Genomic DNA, 20,932 nt, shown 5'->3' on the forward strand with positions numbered 1-20,932 from the left:
GGAGCTGCCACCACACCATGCAGTGTAAGGGACAGAGCGGAGCTGCCACCACATCATGCAGTGTAAGGGACAGAGCGGAGCTGCCACCACACCATGCAGTGTAAGGGACAGAGTGGAGCTGTCACCACACCATGCAGTGTAAGGGACAGAGCAGAGATGCCACCAAACTAACGTGATCCAATCAGAAGATTGTGACACAACATTGCCACCTACTGGTGATATTTTGCTATAACACTATTTCATGGAAATGTATTTCTGAGACTTGGGGATAAATGTCAGTAATATATATGAAAACACTACTAATGCCTTATTTCGGGTGTGGATTGTTTTATCGACCACATTTAGGTCGACATGCAACTAGGTCAACGGGGTTCTAGGTCGACATGGTTGAAGGTCGACAGGTGTCTAGGTCATCATGGGATTAGGTCGACATAGCGTTAGGTCAACAGGTCGACATGGGTTTTTTATTGTTTTTTGACCCGTGTCGACATGGACATAGTTGGAAGTCAACCGCAGCCCCTTGCATCGCTCGCGATGCTTCGGGCATACTATTTTATTCTCCCACCATGCCCTAATGGATGGTAGGGCATGAAATACTGCCTGTCGGCACATGTCAGCTCAAGAAACAGTGAAAAACCCCATGTCAACCTTTTGACTGTCGACCGTACGACTGTGTACCCTTATTTCTCCTCCACTCACCTCACACCTCGCCTGTGGTTGGGCAAATGCAGCTATTGAGGTCGGCAAAATGCAGATTCACTAAGCCTAGGTCCGATTTCTCTTATCTTTATAAATGGATAAAATCTGCAACAAAATCAACACAAAAAAATGTATTTCCAAACATCAATTGTTATAAATGTCCATAATAATATCCTTGTTTTGTGCTCAAACTTTATACTTGTTTAAAAAAATATTAATAATCACTGTAGTTAACTTAAATGCCTCTAGGTGGTGCTGTTGCTGCATTTCATCTATAGTGGTGAAATCAGTTAGGTGCCAGTTGGGTCCCGGCAGCCGCTGGCACTGGAGATCCAGCATCAAACTTGATGGACTTCCCTTTTTTTTTCGTGCGCACACCTCCCTGAGCAGATGAAGCGGGCTGGAGAATCTTTATTTTAAGGTACAAATGTTGGTATGTGGTGCAGCCTTCCCATTGGATAATCATGCACTTGGAGGGATTTAAATAGTTTAATATGACCAATGAAGGGGTGTAACTGATGCGGGGCAGGTATGTGGAGGTGTACCTGATGCGGGGCAGGTAGGTGGAGGTGTTACTGATGCGGGGCAGGTAGGTGGAGGTGTAACTGATGCGGGGCAGGTAGGTGGAGGTGTAATTGATGCGGGGCAGATAGGTGGAGGTGTAACTGATGCGGGGCAGGTAGGTGGAGGTGTAACTGATGCGAGGCAGGTAGATGGAGGTGTTACTGATGCGGAGCAGGTAGGTGGAGGTGTAACTGATGCAGGGCAGGTAGGTGGAGGTGTAACTGATGCGGGCAGGGGGCAGATAGGTGGAGGTGTAACTGATGCGGGGCAGATAGGTGGAGGTGTAACTGATGCGGGGCAGGAAGGTGGAGGTGTAACTGATGCGGGGCAGGAAGGTGGAGGTGTTACTGATGCGGTGCAGGTAGGTGGAGGTGTAACTGATGCAGGGCAGGTAGGTGGAGGTGTAACTGATGCGGGCAGGGGGCAGATAGGTGGAGGTGTAACTGATGCGGGGCAGATAGGTGGAGGTGTAACTGATGCGGGGCAGGAAGGTGGAGGTGTAACTGATGCGGGGCAGGAAGGTGGAGGTGTTACTGATGCGGTGCAGGTAGGTGGAGGTGTAACTGATGCGGGGCAGGTAGGTGGAGGTGTAACTGATGCGGGGCAGGTAGGTGGAGGTGTAACTGATGCGGGGCAGGTAGGTGGAGGTGTTACTGATGCGGGGCAGGTAGGTGGAGGTGTAATTGATGCCGGGCAGGTAGGTGGAGGTGTAACTGATGCAGGGCAGGTACGTGGAGGTGTAACTGATGCAGGGCAGGTACGTGAAGGTGTAACTGATGCAGGGCAGGTACGTGGAGGTGTAACTGATACGGGCAATCCAAAATCTGCCTCTCTGCAGCGCATTAGAGTAAGTACGGGGGCTAACAGCCCTGAAAATTGGTCTTTTTATACACTGGATACTGTATGAAATACAGTATTAATATGTATCAGTAGATGGTCTATAGCAGCGGTGGCAAACCCGCGGCTCGCCGCGCTGTAAATTGCGGCTCCCATCCCGTCTGCAAAGCGGGGTTTTGAATTTGGCGCCAATTCGGCTGCCAAATTCAAAACGCCGCATCGGCGGCCAATAGGAAACGGCCGCGGCGAGCCAATCAGCACTCGCCGCGCCGTTTCCGCCCTGCCCCCGGCATCTGACATCAGACGCCAGCGGGAGGGCGAAAAGTCTTCTCCACGCCGGCGGAGCGCTCCTGAAGACGCGAGAAGCCGCCGGAGGATGGCGCAGAAGACGGCGGCGGGGAGAAGAGTTACGGCACCGCTGAAGAGGCCAGAAGACGCCGGGATCAAGACAGAAGATCTCCGGCGCCTTCTGCAAGAAAAAAGAAGATGGCGCCGGAGAGTCCAGCGGGGGTGGGAAGCAAAAGAGCTGACGAAGCTCCCCCCAGCGGCCTCTCCCAACACCAGGTAGTGGCCTTTGGCCTCCTACCCTCCATCCACCCTAGACCACCGGGTGTCGGGCACTAGGCCCGTGGGCAAATTCAGGCCCTTCTGGCCTGTGTGCGCATTAGTCGGGCCCTCTTGGCTCGTGGCTCATTTGTTTGTTGGGCCCTCCTGGCCCTCTAGGTGGGCCCTTTGGTTAGGAAGCTGGGCCCTCCAGCATAGGTGTGGGCATATGTTTGGCACTGTGGGGGCATATGATGTTTGGCACTGTGGGGGGCATATGTTTGGCACTTTGAGGGGCATGTGATGTTTGGCACTGTGGGGGGCATATGATGTTTGGCACTGTGGGGGGCATATGATGTTTGGCACTGTGGGGGGCATATGATGTTTGGCACTGTGGGGGCATATGATGTTTGGCACTGTGGGGGGCATATGATGTTTGGCACTGTGGTGGGCATATCTGGCACTGGGGGCATAAAGTTTTGTCATGTGGCCACTCTCCTTGTGTCATATGACCACGCCCCCCCCCCCCCCCCCCCCCCCAGGAAAAGACCAGTGTTTTATGTGTATAACATTCCACCCCCTTGACATCACCTCCCCCCGCCCAGCCAGGGCTACAGTACACGCCCACCATCCACCATTACTCCACAGCCACCATTACTCCCCCCCCCTTCCGCGTTTCGAGGGACCCCCGCGACTCGCAGGACCCCCCCTGCCGCGAATCGCGGGACCCACACGCCCCCCCTCCCGCGATTTGCGAGACCCCTGCTACCTGCTGTATGCGATATTGTATACAATAATTGTAATGTGTATGGGCACCTTTAAGTCTGAACGGTGTGACCTGGCATTTTACTGTGGGGTTGCAGCTAGAAGCTTCTGAGAGGCCGTTGAACTGCCACAAGGGGGCGGGGCATCCTGCTGAGGCCTGGTGTACACTGGCTGCCCGTCATGGTGAAGCGTGGCAACTAGAGAAGAGGTCTGTGCTTGTGTATGACGTGTGTGTGACATGTATGAGTTTGACGCGTGTGTAGTATATAACATATATATGTGTGTGTGTATGACAGCTGTATGGCAGTCCTGGCTGATAGAATGCCAGGACAGACCCGGCTATGCCTGAAAGGAGATGGCCTGGGAATTTCCCTGGTCTCTGGTGTAATGTGAAAGGGGGGCAGCCAACAAAATGGGTAAGTGAGGAGAGAAGGTGATTACATGGGTAGTCTATCCGTCGTTATTGTTGAACTCCACATCCCAACAGGCCCGAACCACTTTCATGTTTATAATGGGTGCAAGGTGTGCCATGCCCCCTCACTGCACACCCTGCGCCTATGTAATGATGCTCACCACTGATTCACGCAAGCGTAGTAGAGGTTTCCCAGGGAAAGTGGTGCAGGCGCCATGTTCCCGTAGCCCTGCTCATCTGCATTAGACTCTGGCACAATGCCGGAGAGGAGGGGGCCCACGTGCAGGCTCTGATTGGGCCCCCTCCTCTCTGGCATTGTGGTTCTGGCCTGTTGGGATGTTTAGTTTAACAATAACGACCTATTGATGGGTATGGATCATTTTGGTCTACAGCAAGTAGGTCGACACCATTAGGTCAACATGGGTCTAGGTCAACATGTCATCAGGCCAACACAAGCATTAGTTCGACATGGGCAAAGTCAACAGTCAAAAGGTTTTTCACAGTTTTTCTTGCCCGAATGTCGACATGCACACAGTTTAAGGTGCACCGCGTCCCCTCGCCATGCTTTGGGTACGGTGCCTCACTACGCTCAGCACACTATTTTATTCTACCGCCACGCCCTAGTGGATGGTAGGGCAAGAAATACCGCCTGTCGGCACATGTCGGCTCAAGAAATAGTGAAAAATCCCATGTCGTCCTTTGAGCTGTCGACCTTGCCCATGTCAACCTAATGCTTGTGTTGACCTAATGACCCGTCGACATTGACCCATGTCGACCATCATGCTGTAGACCTAATGACCGTATCCCGGATTGACTACCCCTGTAATAACCTCCTCTCTTAAAGTGCCTCTGACTTGAACACAAAAAACTGTGACGGGGCATGCTGGGATGTGTAGTTCCACAGCACCTAGAGTGCCACAGATAAGCTACCCTTGGGTTATGACTGAGTTTAATCTTTCAGGCCCAGTCAGTGCTGACATCGATTGCAGGCATTGTGTACAATACTATAAGGCGTATAAGTGGATCTGACCGCTGACCGTGTACTGTCTCCGTACACAGACAAGTGGCAATGACACACACATGTAAGTTCTGCAGATGAGAGGACAGGAGCAGGCGGGCGCTCGCTGTGGCCTGTTTATAACTCTCCCAGAATCCCATCACTACGCGTGTCCCGCTCCGATTCCCACTTGGTTGTGTAAAAAGAAGGTAGAGCTGAGGTGGCAGAAATCTAACCCGGCCACACTAGCTCTGACGCGGAGAATGTGGCCCCATCAGAGAGCAGCTGTACAACCTCGTCGTCACTTGTCACTGATACTCTATCCCGCAGGCTGGCCGCAGCAATCCCCCGGGCTGGATGAGCCACCTCCGACACTCGCAGGTACCAGAACTTTATTACCTTCACTACCTGGGAGCCAGCATCCTGCAACACTAGTGATTCACCTATCACAAAATACATTCAGGTAATTACCCCCAGGTGACAGAGGGAATGGGCAAAGGGATCAGTTCCAGGCCTGCATCCTCCACCCCCACATCTACTATACCCAGCAGCTGACGTGGGGTCTAATTATACTCTCACTCTATATGCCACATGTTATATATCCATGCATACTCAGTACATACATGACCCATATAGGGGGTTATTCTAGTTCACTCTTTCTGACAAAATCCGATGGACAAAACCATGTGCACTGCAGGTGGGGCAGATGTTACTTGTGCAGAGATAATTAGATTTGGGTGGGGTTTTACTTCAAAGTGAGATCTATATTGCAGTGTAAAAATAAAGCAGCCAGTATTTACCCTACACAGAAACAAAATAACTTGTGTATGCACCAAAAAAGATATTCGTTTTTGCACATCAGCCGGAGCCGTCACAGAGGCATTTAGGCACGGCGTGCCTCCCAATGATACAACTGACCACATTTAGTAAGGATCAGATGACAGAGTTGCCAGCTGAGGAAGGAGCATTAGCCTTGAGTATACGGGGCGGTGGGGGCTGTACCCCTCCTTACACTGAAGTGGGTCTCTTCAGCCACTTGTCTGACCTAGTGATGTGGGTGGCGGAGGCTGCTCGGTGCTGTGTGCGTTCAGGCTAGAACTATAATTAACAAAGGCACGAACAGCAAGTGACTCCACGTACACGGTCATCAGCTTAGTGACATCTCGTTAATCTACCGCAGAACGTTAAGTATTCTGTCATGTGGATCAGATTTTCCCTGCTGCATAAACGAAGCATCACTGTATGTGCAGCCACACATAATGCATTAATATAGGAATTTATATCTAACGTCATATCGGGCCATCGATTTTTACCGACGAGGAGATGCAGTACAATTAAATGGTGTCCATGTGGACATAAGTCTATACTCCAAAAAATGTGAAAATGCATGTTGACCTTTTTCATGTCGACCAATTGCTTGTATCAACCTTTCCCATTTCCACCTATTTTATGTTTCGACTGATAGTAATTGACCTAATTGGGTAGACCCCATGATCCATACCCGAGGTCTTGCATACAGTGATCCCTACACATGCCCATGATAATCGATCGCCGTACAAATCCTCACAACAGCGATCAGCTCTGAATGACCCCTTAGGGCCTAATTCCATGACTTACATTATTCTGGAGAACTCTTTTAATCATTTTCAAACTGACGGCATGTAATATCCGATTTACCATCATCTCAATTGTGAGTCAAACAACAATATCCTATTATAAACCCCCCCCCCCCCCAAAAAAAAAAAATAGTGAAACCTCTGTTCTTCGGCAGCTTCATTTTCCCTTTTAAACGGGGGTTGTTTTTGAGAATTTTGCGACAATATACCTGATAAGCCGCAGCACGGCCGTTTCCTCGGGGAGCGATCAGCGATAAGTGGGTAGTAGGTTATCGTTGAAAGTTTGTAATCTACATCATGTGCCCAGATCTGTGCGGGCAGGGCGATAAGGGTGGCTTCAAAGGCAAACGCCTGGAAACCGGCGTGGACTGTATGGGATTTTTGCACATGTGGGTTCTGTACTGAATGCTATGAACTGGATGTTGCCAGGGGTTAAGAATTGGTAATTGAATTGCTTTTTTGTTTTCGATGTATAATTAGATGTCCGATTTATCGCATGTAAAAATGGCACATGACGTGCCATATGGTAAGTGAGCTCTCCTGGGGAGCTGCCGGGGAGGCTCAGGGGAATTGGGTCAGACCTGTCCTTAGGACATGGGGCCTTTAGGTCATGCCATACAGAACATGCTAGTTATATGTATTATGTGGCTAAGAATGTGGTGGCAGTTCTGAATAAATAATCAATATTATATATGTTGTATGTGTGCAAAGGCTACAGTGTATAGATGGGTGTACTACAGCACATACATAACGACACTACAGTACATGACTACTAGTACAGAACATACATGATACTACAGCACATACATAACGATACTACAGTACATGACAACTAGTATAGCACATACATGATACTACAGTACATAAAACACATATATGACGTCACACATCACATAGATGATGATAATACAGTACATATAGCACATACATGAGGATACTACATACAGCACATACATGACGTCACACAGCACATACATAACAATATGACAGTACATACAGGACATACATGGCGATTAGTATAGTACATACATGATACTACAGTACATACATCACATATATGACATCATACAACACATACATGACCTCACACATCACACACATGACGATAATACAGTACATACAGGACACATATGACCTCACACAGCACATACATGACGATAATACAGTACATACAGCACATACATGAAGATACTACAGTACATACAGGACATACATGACGACTAGAATAGTACATACATGATAGTACAGTACACACACCCTATATATGAGGATGTTGCCGGTGTCCCTCCCCGGGAGGAATAGGGCATGGTCGGGTCACCTCCCCCGGATCCTCCTCCCGTATTTTATTATCTGGGAAGCAGAAGACCCCGGGCCCCGGCCCCGCACGGAATGACCCCCCCGCATCTCCCGCCTCGGCCCCCGTGAGGCTCTGGCTGGACCCGGGTATGTAAACGAGAAAGAGGCGGCGTCATGGATGTCCCGGGTCCCTCCCCCTGGCAGCGGCTCTCACCCGCCACGTTACCGGGGGCTGTCCCCTCCCCGGTGCTTCTCCCCCCCCCCCCCCCCTCCTGCCGTCTGTGACCTCCTCACCCGACGCCCGCTACTATTCCTGCCTCCATTACACTGTGTAACAGTAACCCCCCCCCCGACACCCCCACATCACCCCTGTGTGTACCTGACACCCCCACATCACCCCTGTGTGTACCTGACACCCCCACATCACCCCTGTGCCCCTGACTCCCCCACATCACCCCTGTGTGTACCTGACACCCCCACATCACCCCTGTGTGCCCCTGACACCCCCACATCACCCCTGTGCCCCTGACTCCCCCACATCACCCCTGTGTGTACCTGACACCCCCACATCACCCCTGTATGTACCTGACACCCCCACATCACCCCTGTGTGTACCTGACACCACCACATCACCCCTGTATGTACCTGACACCCCCACATCACCCCTGTGTGTACCTGACACCCCCACATCACCCCTGTGCGTACCTGACACCCCCACATCACCCCTGTGCCCCTGACACCCCCACATCACCCCTGTGTGTACCTGACACCCTCACATCACCCCTGTGTGTACCTGACACCCTCACATCACCCCTGTGTGTACCTGACACCCTCACATCACCCCTGTGTGTACCTAACACCCCCACATCACCCCTGTGTGTACCTGACACCCCCACATCACCCCTGTGTGTACCCGACACCCTCACATCACCCCTGTGTGTACCCGACACCCCCACATCACCCCTGTGTGTACCCGACACCCCCACATCACCCCTGTGTGTACCTGACACCCCCACATCACCCCTGTGTGTACCCGACACCCCCACATCACCCCTGTGTGCACCCGACACCCCCACATCACCCCTGTGTTCCCCTGACACCCTCACATCACCCCTGTGTGTCCCTGACACCCCCACATCACCCCTGTGTGTACCCGACACCCCCACATCACCCCTGTATGTACCCGACACCCCCACATCACCCCTGTGTGTACCCGACACCCCCACATCACCCCTGTGTGTACCCGACACCCCCACATCACCCCTGTGTGTACCTGACACCCCCACATCACCCCTGTGTGTACCTGACACCCCCACATCACCCCTGTGTGTACCTGACACCCTCACATCACCCCTGTGCGTACCTGACACCCCACATCACCCCTGTGTGTACCTGACACCCCCACATCACCCCTGTGCGTACTTGACAACCCCACATCACCCCTGTGCGTACCTGACACCCCCACATCACCCCTGTGCCCCTGACACCCCCACATCACCCCTGTGTGTACCTGACACCCCCACATCACCCCTGTGTGTACCTGACACCCCCACATCACACCTGTGTGTACCTGGCACCCCCACATCACTCCTGTGTGTACCCGACACCCCCACATCACCCCTGTGTGTACCCGACACCCCCACACATCACCCCTGTGCCCCTGACACCCCGAAATCACCCCTGTGCCCCTGACACCCCCACATCACCCCTGTGTGCACCTGACACCCCACATCACCCCTGTGCGTACCTGACACCCTCACATCACCCCTGTGCGTACCTGACACCCCCACATCACCCCTGTGTGTACCTGACACCCTCACATCACCCCTGTGTGTACCTGACACCCCCACATCACCCCTGTGTGTACCTGACACCCCCACATCACCCCTGTGTGTACCTGACACCCCCACATCACCCCTGTGTGTACCTGACACCCCCACATCACCCCTGTGTGTACCTGACACCCCCACATCACTCCTGTGCCCCTGACACCTTCACATCACCCCTGTGCCCCTGACACCCCCACATCACCCCTGTGTGTACCTGACACCCTCACATCACCCCTGTGTGTACCTGACACCCCCACATCACCCCTGTGTGTACCTGACACCCCCACATCACCCCTGTGTGTACCTGACACCCCCACATCACCCCTGTGTGTACCTGACACCCCCAAATCACCCCTGTGTGTACCTGACACCCCCACATCACCCCTGTGTGTACCTGACACCCCCACATCATCCCTGTGTGTACCTGACACCCTCACATCACCCCTGTGTGTACCTGACACCCCCACATCACCCCTGTGTGTACCTGACACCCCCACATCACCCCTGTGTGTACCTGACACCCCCACATCACCCCTGTGTGTACCTGACACCCCCAAATCACCCCTGTGTGTACCTGACACCCCCCACATCACCCCTGTGTGTACCTGACACCCCCACATCATCCCTGTGTGTACCTGACACCCACACATCACCCCTGTGTGTACTTGACACCCCCACATCACCCCTGTATGTACCTGACACCCCCACATCACCCCTGTGTGTCCCTGACACCCCCACATCACCCCTGTGTGTCCCTGACACCCCCACATCACCCCTGTGTGTACCTGGCACCCCCACATCACCCCTGTGTGTACCTGACACCCCCACATCACCCCTGTGTGTACCCGACACCCCCACACATCACCCCTGTGCCACTGACACCCCAACATCACCCCTGTGCCCCTGACACCCCCACATCACCCCTGTGTGCACCTGACACCCCCAGTGTGTACCTGACACCCCCACATCACCCCTGTGTGTACCTGACACCCCCAGATCACCCCTGTGTGTACCTGACACCCTCACATCACCCCTGTGCGTACCTGACACCCCCACATCACCCCTGTGCGTACCTGACACCCCCACATCACCCCTGTGTGTACCTGACACCCCCACATCACCCCTGTGTGTCCCTGACACCCCCACATCACCCCTGTGTGTCCCTGACACCCCCACATCACCCCTGTGTGTACCTGGCACCCCCACATCACCCCTGTGTGTACCTGGCACCCCCACATCACCCCTGTGTGTACCCGACACCCCCACATCACCCCTGTGTGTACCCGACACCCCCACACATCACCCCTGTGCCACTGACACCCCAACATCACCCCTGTGCCCCTGACACCCCCACATCACCCCTGTGTGCACCTGACACCCCCAGTGTGTACCTGACACCCCCACATCACCCCTGTGTGTACCTGACACCCCCAGATCACCCCTGTGTGTACCTGACACCCTCACATCACCCCTGTGCGTACCTGACACCCCCACATCACCCCTGTGTGTACCTGACACCCTCACATCACCCCTGTGCGTACCTGACACCCCTACATCACTCCTGTGCGTACCTGACACCCTCACATCACCCCTGTGTGTACCTGACACCCTCACATCACCCCTGTGTGTACCTGACACCCCCACATCACCCCTGTGTGTACCTGACACCCCCACATCACCCCTGTGTATACCTGACACCCCCACATCACCCCTGTGTGTACCTGACACCCCCACATCACCCCTGTGTGTCCCTGACACCCCCACATCACCCCTGTGTGTCCCTGACACCCCCACATCACCCCTGTGCGTACCTGACACCCCCACATCACCCCTGTGTGTCCCTGACACCCCCACTTCACCCCTGTGCGTACCTGACACCCTCACATCACCCCTGTGCGTACCTGACACCCCCACATCACCCCTGTGCGTACCTGACACCCCCACATCACCCCTGTGTGTACCTGACACCCCCACATCACCCCTGTGTGTACCTGACACCCCCACATCACCCCTGTGTGTACCGGACACCCCCACCTCACCCCTGTGCACCTGACACCCCCACATCACCCCTGTACCCCTGACACCCCCACATCACCCCTGTGTGTACCTGACACCCCCACATCACCCCTGTGTGTCCCTGACACCCCCACCTCACCCCTGTGCACCTGACACCCCCACATCACCCCTGTGCGTACCTGACACCCCCACATCACCCCTGTGCGTACCTGACACCCCCACATCACCCCTGTGCCCCTGACACCCCCACATCACCCCTGTGTGTACCTGACACCCCCACATCACCCCTGTGTGTACCCGACACCCCCACATCACCCCTGTGTGTACCCGACACCCCCACATCACCCCTGTGTGTACCCGACACCCCCACATCACCCCTGTGCCCCTGACACCCCCACATCACCCCTGTGTGTAATCGACACCCCCACATCACCCCTGTGTGTACCTGACACCCTCACATCACCCCTGTGTTTCCCTGACACCCCCACATCACCCCTGTGCGTACCTTACACCCCCACATCACCCCTGTGCGTACCTGACACCCCCACATCACTCCTGTGTCCCTGACACCCCCACATTACCCTTGTGTGTACCTGACACCCCCACATCACTCCTGTGCCCCTTACACCCCCACATCACCCCTGTGCCCGTGAAACCCCCATATCACCCCTGTGTGTACCTGACACCCTCACATCACCCCCGGTCCCTGACACCCTCACATCACTCCTGTGCCCCTGACACCCACACATCACCCTTGTGCCCATGACACCCTCACATCACCCTTGTGCCCGTAACACCCCCACATCACCCCTGTGCCCATGACACCCTCACATCACTACTGTGCCCCCACACCCTGATATCACCGTTGTGTACTAACATTGTCATATCACCCCTGTGCGCCGACACCTTGATATCACCCCTGTGCCCCTGACATCACCCCCTCTGCCTCTTACAACCTCACATCACCCCTGTCACCCTCACATAACTCATGTGCTCAATGAACCGATCAGAAGCTGCAGTCTCTGTTGAACAGCAGCTACTGATTGGTTCACCTGCTTACAGTAAGGATGGTCATATGTGCGATCAACATCGATGGTTGCCATCGATGGTGGTAGTACAACTGGTCATTGATGGTAGCATACTATGTGATGTATGACCATCAATAGTTTTACATATCGATGGCCATCACCTTTCTTTGACTGATTGGCCCATGGGCCAATTAGTACCTGGGGGTGGAGCTTCATGGGTGACAGGGGCGGAACTATGCTCCGTCTCCTGGCACCATAGGGAAATAAATTACCTATTTGGCTATGCTGTGCCATCAATTGAACATCAATTGCCATCAATTGATATTGTTTTCTCATATCGATGGCAAAACTATTCTACATCGGCCATAAACCATTGATGATTATAATACCTTGATGGCCGATGGCCATTCCTAGCTTATTGCGTGTTGTAAAATGATGTATGTATGTTAATTAGTCTCTGTATCTGTCTAAACTTTTTACATTGTAGGTAAAGGCCTTTTTAAATACGACATTACTTTATATGCACCATGAAAAGAACACACCGGGTCATTATGTATCTGTTGCACGTAACTAGCTCAGCAGCCATTTTGTACCCCTGTTCCTCCTTATGTAACGCGTTAGTATATCACTCATGTTCCCTGTGCACTATATATATATATATATATATATATATATATATATATATATATATATATATATATATATATACAGGGCTGTGCTATAAACAGGTGCGTGTGTATTTTTATCTCCTTAGATCATCGTACGCACCCTCTGGAAAACGATCTGGATATCTTGATCTGTGGGACTAGCGGGGGGAATGGCCGGGGGTGTCAGCAGAAGAGTCCTGCATGAGATTCTGTCTGGTCACCGCCATGCATGATATTAATATTAGCAAGGTGTTGGCACCGCCTAGCATAATTGATTGTGTCAGGCCATTCAGAAATGCAGGCATACAGTTCCGTGTGTAGAAGCTTTCTGGAAATGAAGCTGCCTTTCCTTCTCTTGTCCATTCCAGAGATTTATACATTTGTTTTTCAATGCACTTGGCCATATTCCTACGAAAGCCTGTCACACATCCTAAATAGCTTATCTTTACCAATAAATAAAACTGAGGCAGCAGCCTCCAGCATTATGTGTATAAGGTTTCGGCATAATGTGTATAAAGGGCACTACTGTGTGGCATAATGTGTATAAAGGGACTACTGTGTGTCGCAGTGTGAATAAGGAGCAATACTGTTTGGCGTAATGTGAATTAAGCACAATACAATGTGGTGTAATGTGAATAATGAGCTATACAGCATGGTGTAATGTGAATAAGGAGCAATACAGTGTGATGTACTGTGAATAAGGAGCAATATAGTATTGTGTAATATAAATAAGGAGATGTACTGTTTGGTGTAATATGAATTAGGCACAATACATTGTGGTGTAATGTGAATAATGAGCTATACAGTATGGTGTAATGTGAATTAGGAGCAATACAGTGTTGTGTAATGTAATTAAGGAGCAATACAGTGTTGTGTAATGTAATTAAGGAGCAATACTGTTTGGTGTAATATGAATTAGGCACAATACATTGTTGTGTAATGTGAATAAGGAGCAATACTGTTTGGTGGGGATACAGTCATTAGGTGGACACCATTAGGTCGACATGCTGAAAGGTCGACAGATCATTAGGTCGACATGGGCAAGGTCAACAGTCAACAGTCAAAAGGTAGACATGGGGTTTTTCACTGTTTTTTAAGCCGACATGTGCTGACAGGCAGTATTTCATGTCCTACCATCCACTAGGGTGCGGTGGGAGAATAAAATAGTGTGTGGAGCGCAGCGAGGCACCATGCCCGAAGCATAGCGAGCGAAGCGGTGCACTTTATCCTGTGTCCATGACGACTGTGTCGACATTCGTGTTAAAAAAACAGTGAAAAACCCCATTGACCTTTTGACTGTCAACCTTGCCCATGTCAACCTAATGCTTGTGTTGATGTTATGACCTGTCGACCTAGACCCATGTTGACCTTTCAGTATGTTGACCTAATTGTCGACCATCATCTTGTAGACCTAATGATCCATACCCATTTGGTGTAATGTGAATTAGGCACAATACATTGTGGTGTAATGTGAATAATGAGCTGTACAGCATGGTGTAATGTGAATAAGGAGCAATGCAGTGTGGTGCAATGTGAATAATAAGCAATGGGTGATGTCCGGAACTAGCGACAGGGATAGGGGACACCACCAAAATATTGCCTAAGGCATCAAATCAGCTAGGGCAAGTTCTGGGAGGCCCTCTAACGTAGGGATAGCCATCGACCATCGATGATTCTAAATCATCGATGGTTCATGGCCGATGTTGAATACTTTTGCCATCGATGGGAGAGAACCAGATGGTTTCTCTCCATCGATGGAACAGCAACACAATGTTTTGCTTTTTTTTTTTCTTCAAAGTGCCAGGACACGGAGCATAGCTCCGCCCCCGACACCCGCAAAGCCCTGCCCCCGTGTTTTGATTGGCCCACAGGCCAATCAATCAAACACAATGGATGACCATCGATATGTAAAAATATCGATGGTCAGCCATTGCATAGTTTAGCACTATCGATGGCCAGTTGCAGAATTGCCATCGATGGCAATGGCAATGATGGCCATCCCTACTCTAACCTCTCATAAGGACCACTCATTACCCTTATCTCCATTTTACAAGCAACAACAATAAATCTGCCAATAAAACAAGAAAGGACCACAGGTGGATCAAAAGAGGGCCACAACTATCCCCAGCGGGCGCCTGTTGTCCATTGCTACTGTGTAATTCCCACTGCTCTAACAAATAAATGACAGGACCTTTCTTTGAGCTCCGTGTGCAGGTTCCAAATCGGGACACTAAAGTAAACACTGTCATTATCTCTGCAGAGTGAACGATCCGTGTGTCCAGCGAGGTCACCATGACAGGAGAAGAGACCCGGCCGAGGAGGAAGGAGGGCCGTGCCAAAAATGAGGAGCGAGCCAAACAAAGAGCCAAGAAAAAGGGCAAACAGAATGAGAGCAGAGCGTTGGCCAGGGAGGTCATGGAAGAGGAGGTCCCGCTCGTTCCAGAGAAGAAGCCCCCAGAGAAAAAGCCCCCCATGCGTAGGCCGGGAGATGAGTCCTCTCTCTCCATCGCCCTGCAGGTCTTGTTACCATACCTGCTAGCGGGGCTGGGCATGGTGATGGCTGGTATGGTGCTCGATGTGGTACAGGTAAGAACAGTGACAAGAAAACAAAAGAAATATATGTGAGAATGTATCACTTCCTGACTGTCATAATGTGTCCGTATCGCACACTGCCACATTCCTCAGAAAGTCCATCCCACCGTGCTGATCATGACACCGGAGATGGCATTGATTCAGCAGCGGTGGTGCATCTCTATCTGTCATTTATGTCATAAGCGCCCATTGAGTAATTTGCATCCCAGCGCTGACTCACCTATAGTGCGTGAGTGTGGATTTATGATCCGCACCTGCTTCAGTGTTCGCTTTTATTCTTTTTTATTACATTTGTTGCAAAGTCATTCCGATTGTTCTTATATGTTGATATTTGAATGGTTTCCATCTAAGGATATTAGCGCTGCCCTATTGTGTTTTCTCTTTGGTCTTTGATCACACAGGACTAAGGGCTGATTCGGGCCTGTTCGCTAGGCTGCGTGTAATCGTGACCATTTTCATGTCGACCTTTTTTTTGTCCTGTCGCTGTTTGTACATTAAATACTGGCTGGATTATTTTTACACTGCAATTTAGATTTCAGTTTCAACATACCCCACCCAAATTTGATTCTCTCTCTCTGCACATATGACATCTGCCCCACCTGCAGTACACATGGTTTTGCCCATTTTGAGAACAAATTTGTACTGCGACCAGATCTGAATAAGGGCCTTGGTCCCTAGGTCCCTACCCCCCATGTTATCCTGTCAGCATGTCTAACATATACATTCCTCTATTCTGGGTGATACACACATTAGCGAGACGTCATGTGGCCGACACACATTAGATTGGCAGGTACAAAAAGTCGACATGGTCCTTATGTTGACTCTTCAAATGTCAGGGACAAAAGTCCAACACAACAATTTTATTAACTTAGTTTTTGGGGCATTTTTCATACTATTGGAGTATTATAGTGTGAAAAATTATTTACATTTTTTTTAAAATTGTCAGCTTTTTTTTATTTGTGTCGACCATTTTCATGTCAACCTTTTTTTTGTCCTGTCGCTGTTTGTACATGTCGACCAGACAACCGGTCAACCTTTTACAAGTGGACCTAAACACCCTGTCGACATCTAGATCCTTTTAGCCATGTTCGTGTCATTGATATGGTGTCGGCGTACAATGGATTCACCTGTGGATCCACAGCCCTCTGCTGTAAACACAGTTTAGGAAAAAAGTATTTGAGGTTCCTGTGGCTTTAACAGAACCTCTGTGCGCTGCCTGACAGGTGCTGCGTTCTAGTGGTGTATTCCACCAGTTTGTATGGTGATTTGTCCAGTAGGTGGCGCCTATATACAGGTCTGTGGATCGTCTCCCTGGTGGCAGAGAGGGCGTATATGTACGGTGAAATCTCATATAGCCCAGCACCCGGGTCACCCCTTGTATGGGCGCTTTTAAGTGTCAGAACAGTTGCCCTCCAATGCCCGGTTCAGGGTCTGGCTGTATGCACAGGAGCAGAAGGGGCTTATTCCCCATTTGTGTTGTATTTTGCAGGGAAGACAGTGACCCCCTTCTGTGCCTTTCAACCAAAGGGCACTTCAGCCACCATTCTAGTGCTCAGATGGATCCAGCTGTCCAGTGTGTAATCTCGTCTGTTCCCCCTTCCCTCTTATCTACCATTCAGATGGCTGACAGACAAAATCTAGGTCGACAGTCAATATGTCAACACTAAGAGGTCGACGCACACAAGAAAAATGTCAACATGATTTTTTGGGGGGCATTATGTAAATTTTGGGAACTTTTTCGTACTCCATCCATGTATACGTCTATTGGGAACGGTAACGTGGCTGAGTGCAACATGGAGGTGCGGTACACCAAATGGGGGTTCACATTATCAGGTGTCGACATTGACACCAAAATAAGTGAATTTTTAAGTCGATTTTTCATGTCTTGACTTTTCCGTATTGAACCTTTACAAATGATGACCTTGTGCATGTCGACACTGTAAGCGATAATACACCCTTCATACCTTCCTGCGGCAGTTGTGACGTTGTGCGCCATCAGCATACACTGCCTCCTGTCACCTATAGTACGGCAATCCTTCCCACAGTGTCATTCAGCAAAAATGCTGAAAACCGACGTGGGGTCCCTTTAACGCTGTTTGGCGATGTGACCAGGTCACTTTGCCCGCTGCCATCAGATAAGCATATTCTCCTCCCATGCCAGTGACTTGTCAGTGCAGCCAGAAAGGACCAGCGGTACAGAATGGTTATACTGGGAAGAGAATAGAACTCAGCCATTGAGTTTAGTAGAACAGTGCCCCCAGGTGGATATATGGCAGACTGCAGTATGAAAAAGTGGTAGAATGTTACTATATAGAATCCCCATAAAATCGCCATAAGCGGCCATGATTTGTGCAGTAATGTAGGGTACACACCAGGACGACCCGCTCACGATGCACATCGTGAGCGGGTCGTCAGTGGCTCGTCCGACCCGCTCACGGTGACGCGGGGGGGGGCACGACCCGCTCACGATGTATGGTCGTCACCCGGATGTATGGTCGTCATTGAGATCCTACCTGCAGCAGGTAGGATCTCAATAACGACCGACCGACCGTCCCGCGGGACCGCGCATCGGATCGGTATCGGTCCACAGCAGGTCAGAAAAGGGCCCAATCACCACACAATCTACATCCAATTGGTCGGAATTGGATCTAGATTGAGGGGATCGGGCCCTAGTCGTCCTGGTGTGTACCCAGCATAAGAGTTGGTTGTTGGCATCTCCCCTGTGATATATATATATATATATCAGGTATAAATCGGAATGCACTCACCAGGACTTCTTTGAATTATGCTTAAAAAAGTTTAATCTCTCACCTGGGTCACAGCGACAGTTGTCAGGTCATGTGTCAACACTTCGACCACGCTCCGGCGGCCTTCCTAAAGACAACACCAATATCGCCACCAGCAAGCTTGGGCGTTCCCATGGTAATTCCCCGATGACACGATTGCGGGGGGGCGGCAGCTGTGTCAGCAGATGTCAGCTGCCCCCCCCCCATTTCCCGTACAGGCGCTCGTAGATGTAAGACACCAGAGAGGTGTCTTAGATTTGCGAGTGCTTGAAAAATCACTTGGTGGTCGGCAATCATGCAAAGCTGCGAATGTATGATTATGCAAATCACCCATTCGCATGCCTGCGGGAAGTTGCACCGTGTGTGTGTGTGTGTGTGTGTGTGTGTGTGTGGGGTGTCTGTGCAGGCAGCGACTGGTGGATTCGCAAGGTTGTGAAATTTGCAGCCTTGCATGTCAACCAGAATAAGGGCCTGTGTCCGTCACTGGTCTGTGATCCTGCTCTGCTAAGTAACCGACCCACTAATAGAATAACAATGTATTATAACCTGACCCATAGGGGAGGAGGAGGAGGAAGAGGGACCCGCCGGGGATTTCCCTGCCCTCCTGTGAGCCGGTATTTACCGCAGGGCTGAGTGATGCTACAGGTACATTGTTGTGGTTACTTACTTCCATGCATGCGGAGTATGTGCAGCGGAAATTCCAAAGCTGCAGTCCGACGCCGGCCCTGCACCTGTCTCAGGGAGTCGTCTCTCCGGTTCTATGCTGGTACTGATAACGGAAGTTTAAAGTGACGTATTTGTGCCCAGGGAACGTGTGAGTCATAGGGTCGACGAGTAAGGTCGACATGCATCAAGGACATGGCGTTAGGGCGACAGGGTCATTAGGTCGATACAAGCAGTAGGTAGACATGCCCAAGGTTGACAGTCAAAAGGTCAACATGGGGTTTTTCCAACTTTTTTGTCCCAAATGTCGACACAGTCGACATGGACGCCATAACGTTGTACTGCGTCCCCTCGCACTGTGCTTCGGGCACTGTTATATTCTCCCACCACGCCCTAGTATGGATGGTAGGGCATGAAATACCGCCTGTCAGGACATGTTGGCTCAAGAAAAAAAAAGTAAAAAACCCATGTCGACCTTTTGACTGTCAACCTAACCCCATGTCAACCCAATGCATGTCGACCTTCCTCTTGTCGACCTAGTGTTATACTGGAATACAGATAAAAGTTGACCAAGGGGATGATTCTGACTGACGCTAAGCAGCGACCTTGGGACCCAGGATTGCCGGACCCCCGGACCCGGGGCTACCTACGGGCTCAAGAAAGGTAAGTATCCGTATGTGTAGGCTTTGGATGTAATAAAGTTTTATTTTTCATGTGTCAGTGTGTTTTTTTTTTTACTATGTCTATTACTGTGGAACTACAAGTGCCAGCAGGCCCTTTAATGTCCTGCATGCTGGGTCTTTTGGTTCTCCAAGTCCCAGCATGCGGGGGAGGCTTGCTGGGACTCATAGTTCCACAGTTTTAGCCAATGGTTTATAATTCTATTTTTTTTACACTTTATCAGCCCGGTACCCAACACCCAGGGGTACCGGGTACAGCACCAGGCTTCAGTGTGGGCAGGTAAAATCTAGAGGGGGGACCCCTTAATTGGGGGGTCCGCACTCCCCCAGGACCCCTGCCCAGGCTGACCGGTCAGAGGAATGAATGCTTTGACGGAGAGTACTTGTATAAAAAAGTCTCCCCCTGGCTGTGGCATTACCCTGCTGGCTGGTTGGGCCTGGGACTGGTTCTTAAAATATTAATTTTGTCCCCCATATTTTGGGAACCAGGCCCGGCCCTGGGGCTTGTTTTAAAAAATACAGGGAACCCCTATTTCGTTGGTTTTGGGGGGGGGGGGGGGGGGGCACGCCATTTTTTTAAATTTATTTATTAATTTTTCTATTTTTTACACACTGCAGCCTGCACAGATCTGACCTGATCCATGCAGACTGCCTGTACGAATTCATATTAACGGCTGTATATACGGCCACTAATACGAATGCATACGAATGAATACGCCATCAGGGGATTACAAAGCAGTCATATTTGACTGCTTTGTAAATTCCCCTCCAGAATACGAATTTGCATACGGCTAAAACAGCCGTATGCAGTCGTATTCATTCCTATTAAGAATACGAATACGAAAAATCGTAAACGTATTCTTAGTAGATTCCCCCATTGTCTGTGAGCTACACTATACCCCTCTTATTTACCCCCCTCCTGTCCCTATTTTTTCTTTTTACGTAAATAACAAGGAAGCAGC

The 20,932-nt window shown here is 50.8% G+C and overlaps 1 protein-coding gene across 3 annotated transcripts in view; it reads left to right on the top strand.

Moving 5' to 3' along the window:
- Positions 1-1,101: 1,101 nt before the first annotated feature.
- The window catches only part of SLC41A3 (solute carrier family 41 member 3), a 44,528-nt gene continuing 24,697 nt past the window's right edge, over positions 1,102-20,932 (top strand). Inside the window, exons 1-2 of one of the 3 annotated variants that reach the window (XM_083155660.1) lie at positions 1,102-1,120; positions 15,510-15,835. In XM_083155660.1, coding sequence (XP_083011786.1) covers positions 15,542-15,835 — 294 coding nt within the window. In that variant the 5' untranslated portion in view covers positions 1,102-1,120; positions 15,510-15,541. Of the gene's footprint in view, positions 1,121-7,732; positions 7,877-15,509; positions 15,836-20,932 lie in introns of those variants that run through there. The other 2 variants (XM_083155659.1, XM_083155661.1) reach the window with 2 other exon arrangements.

This window comes from Crinia signifera, chromosome 8 (assembly GCF_055691185.1).
Source record: "Crinia signifera chromosome 8, ASM5569118v1, whole genome shotgun sequence".
In the NCBI taxonomy this organism is placed as follows: Eukaryota; Metazoa; Chordata; class Amphibia; order Anura; family Myobatrachidae; genus Crinia; species Crinia signifera.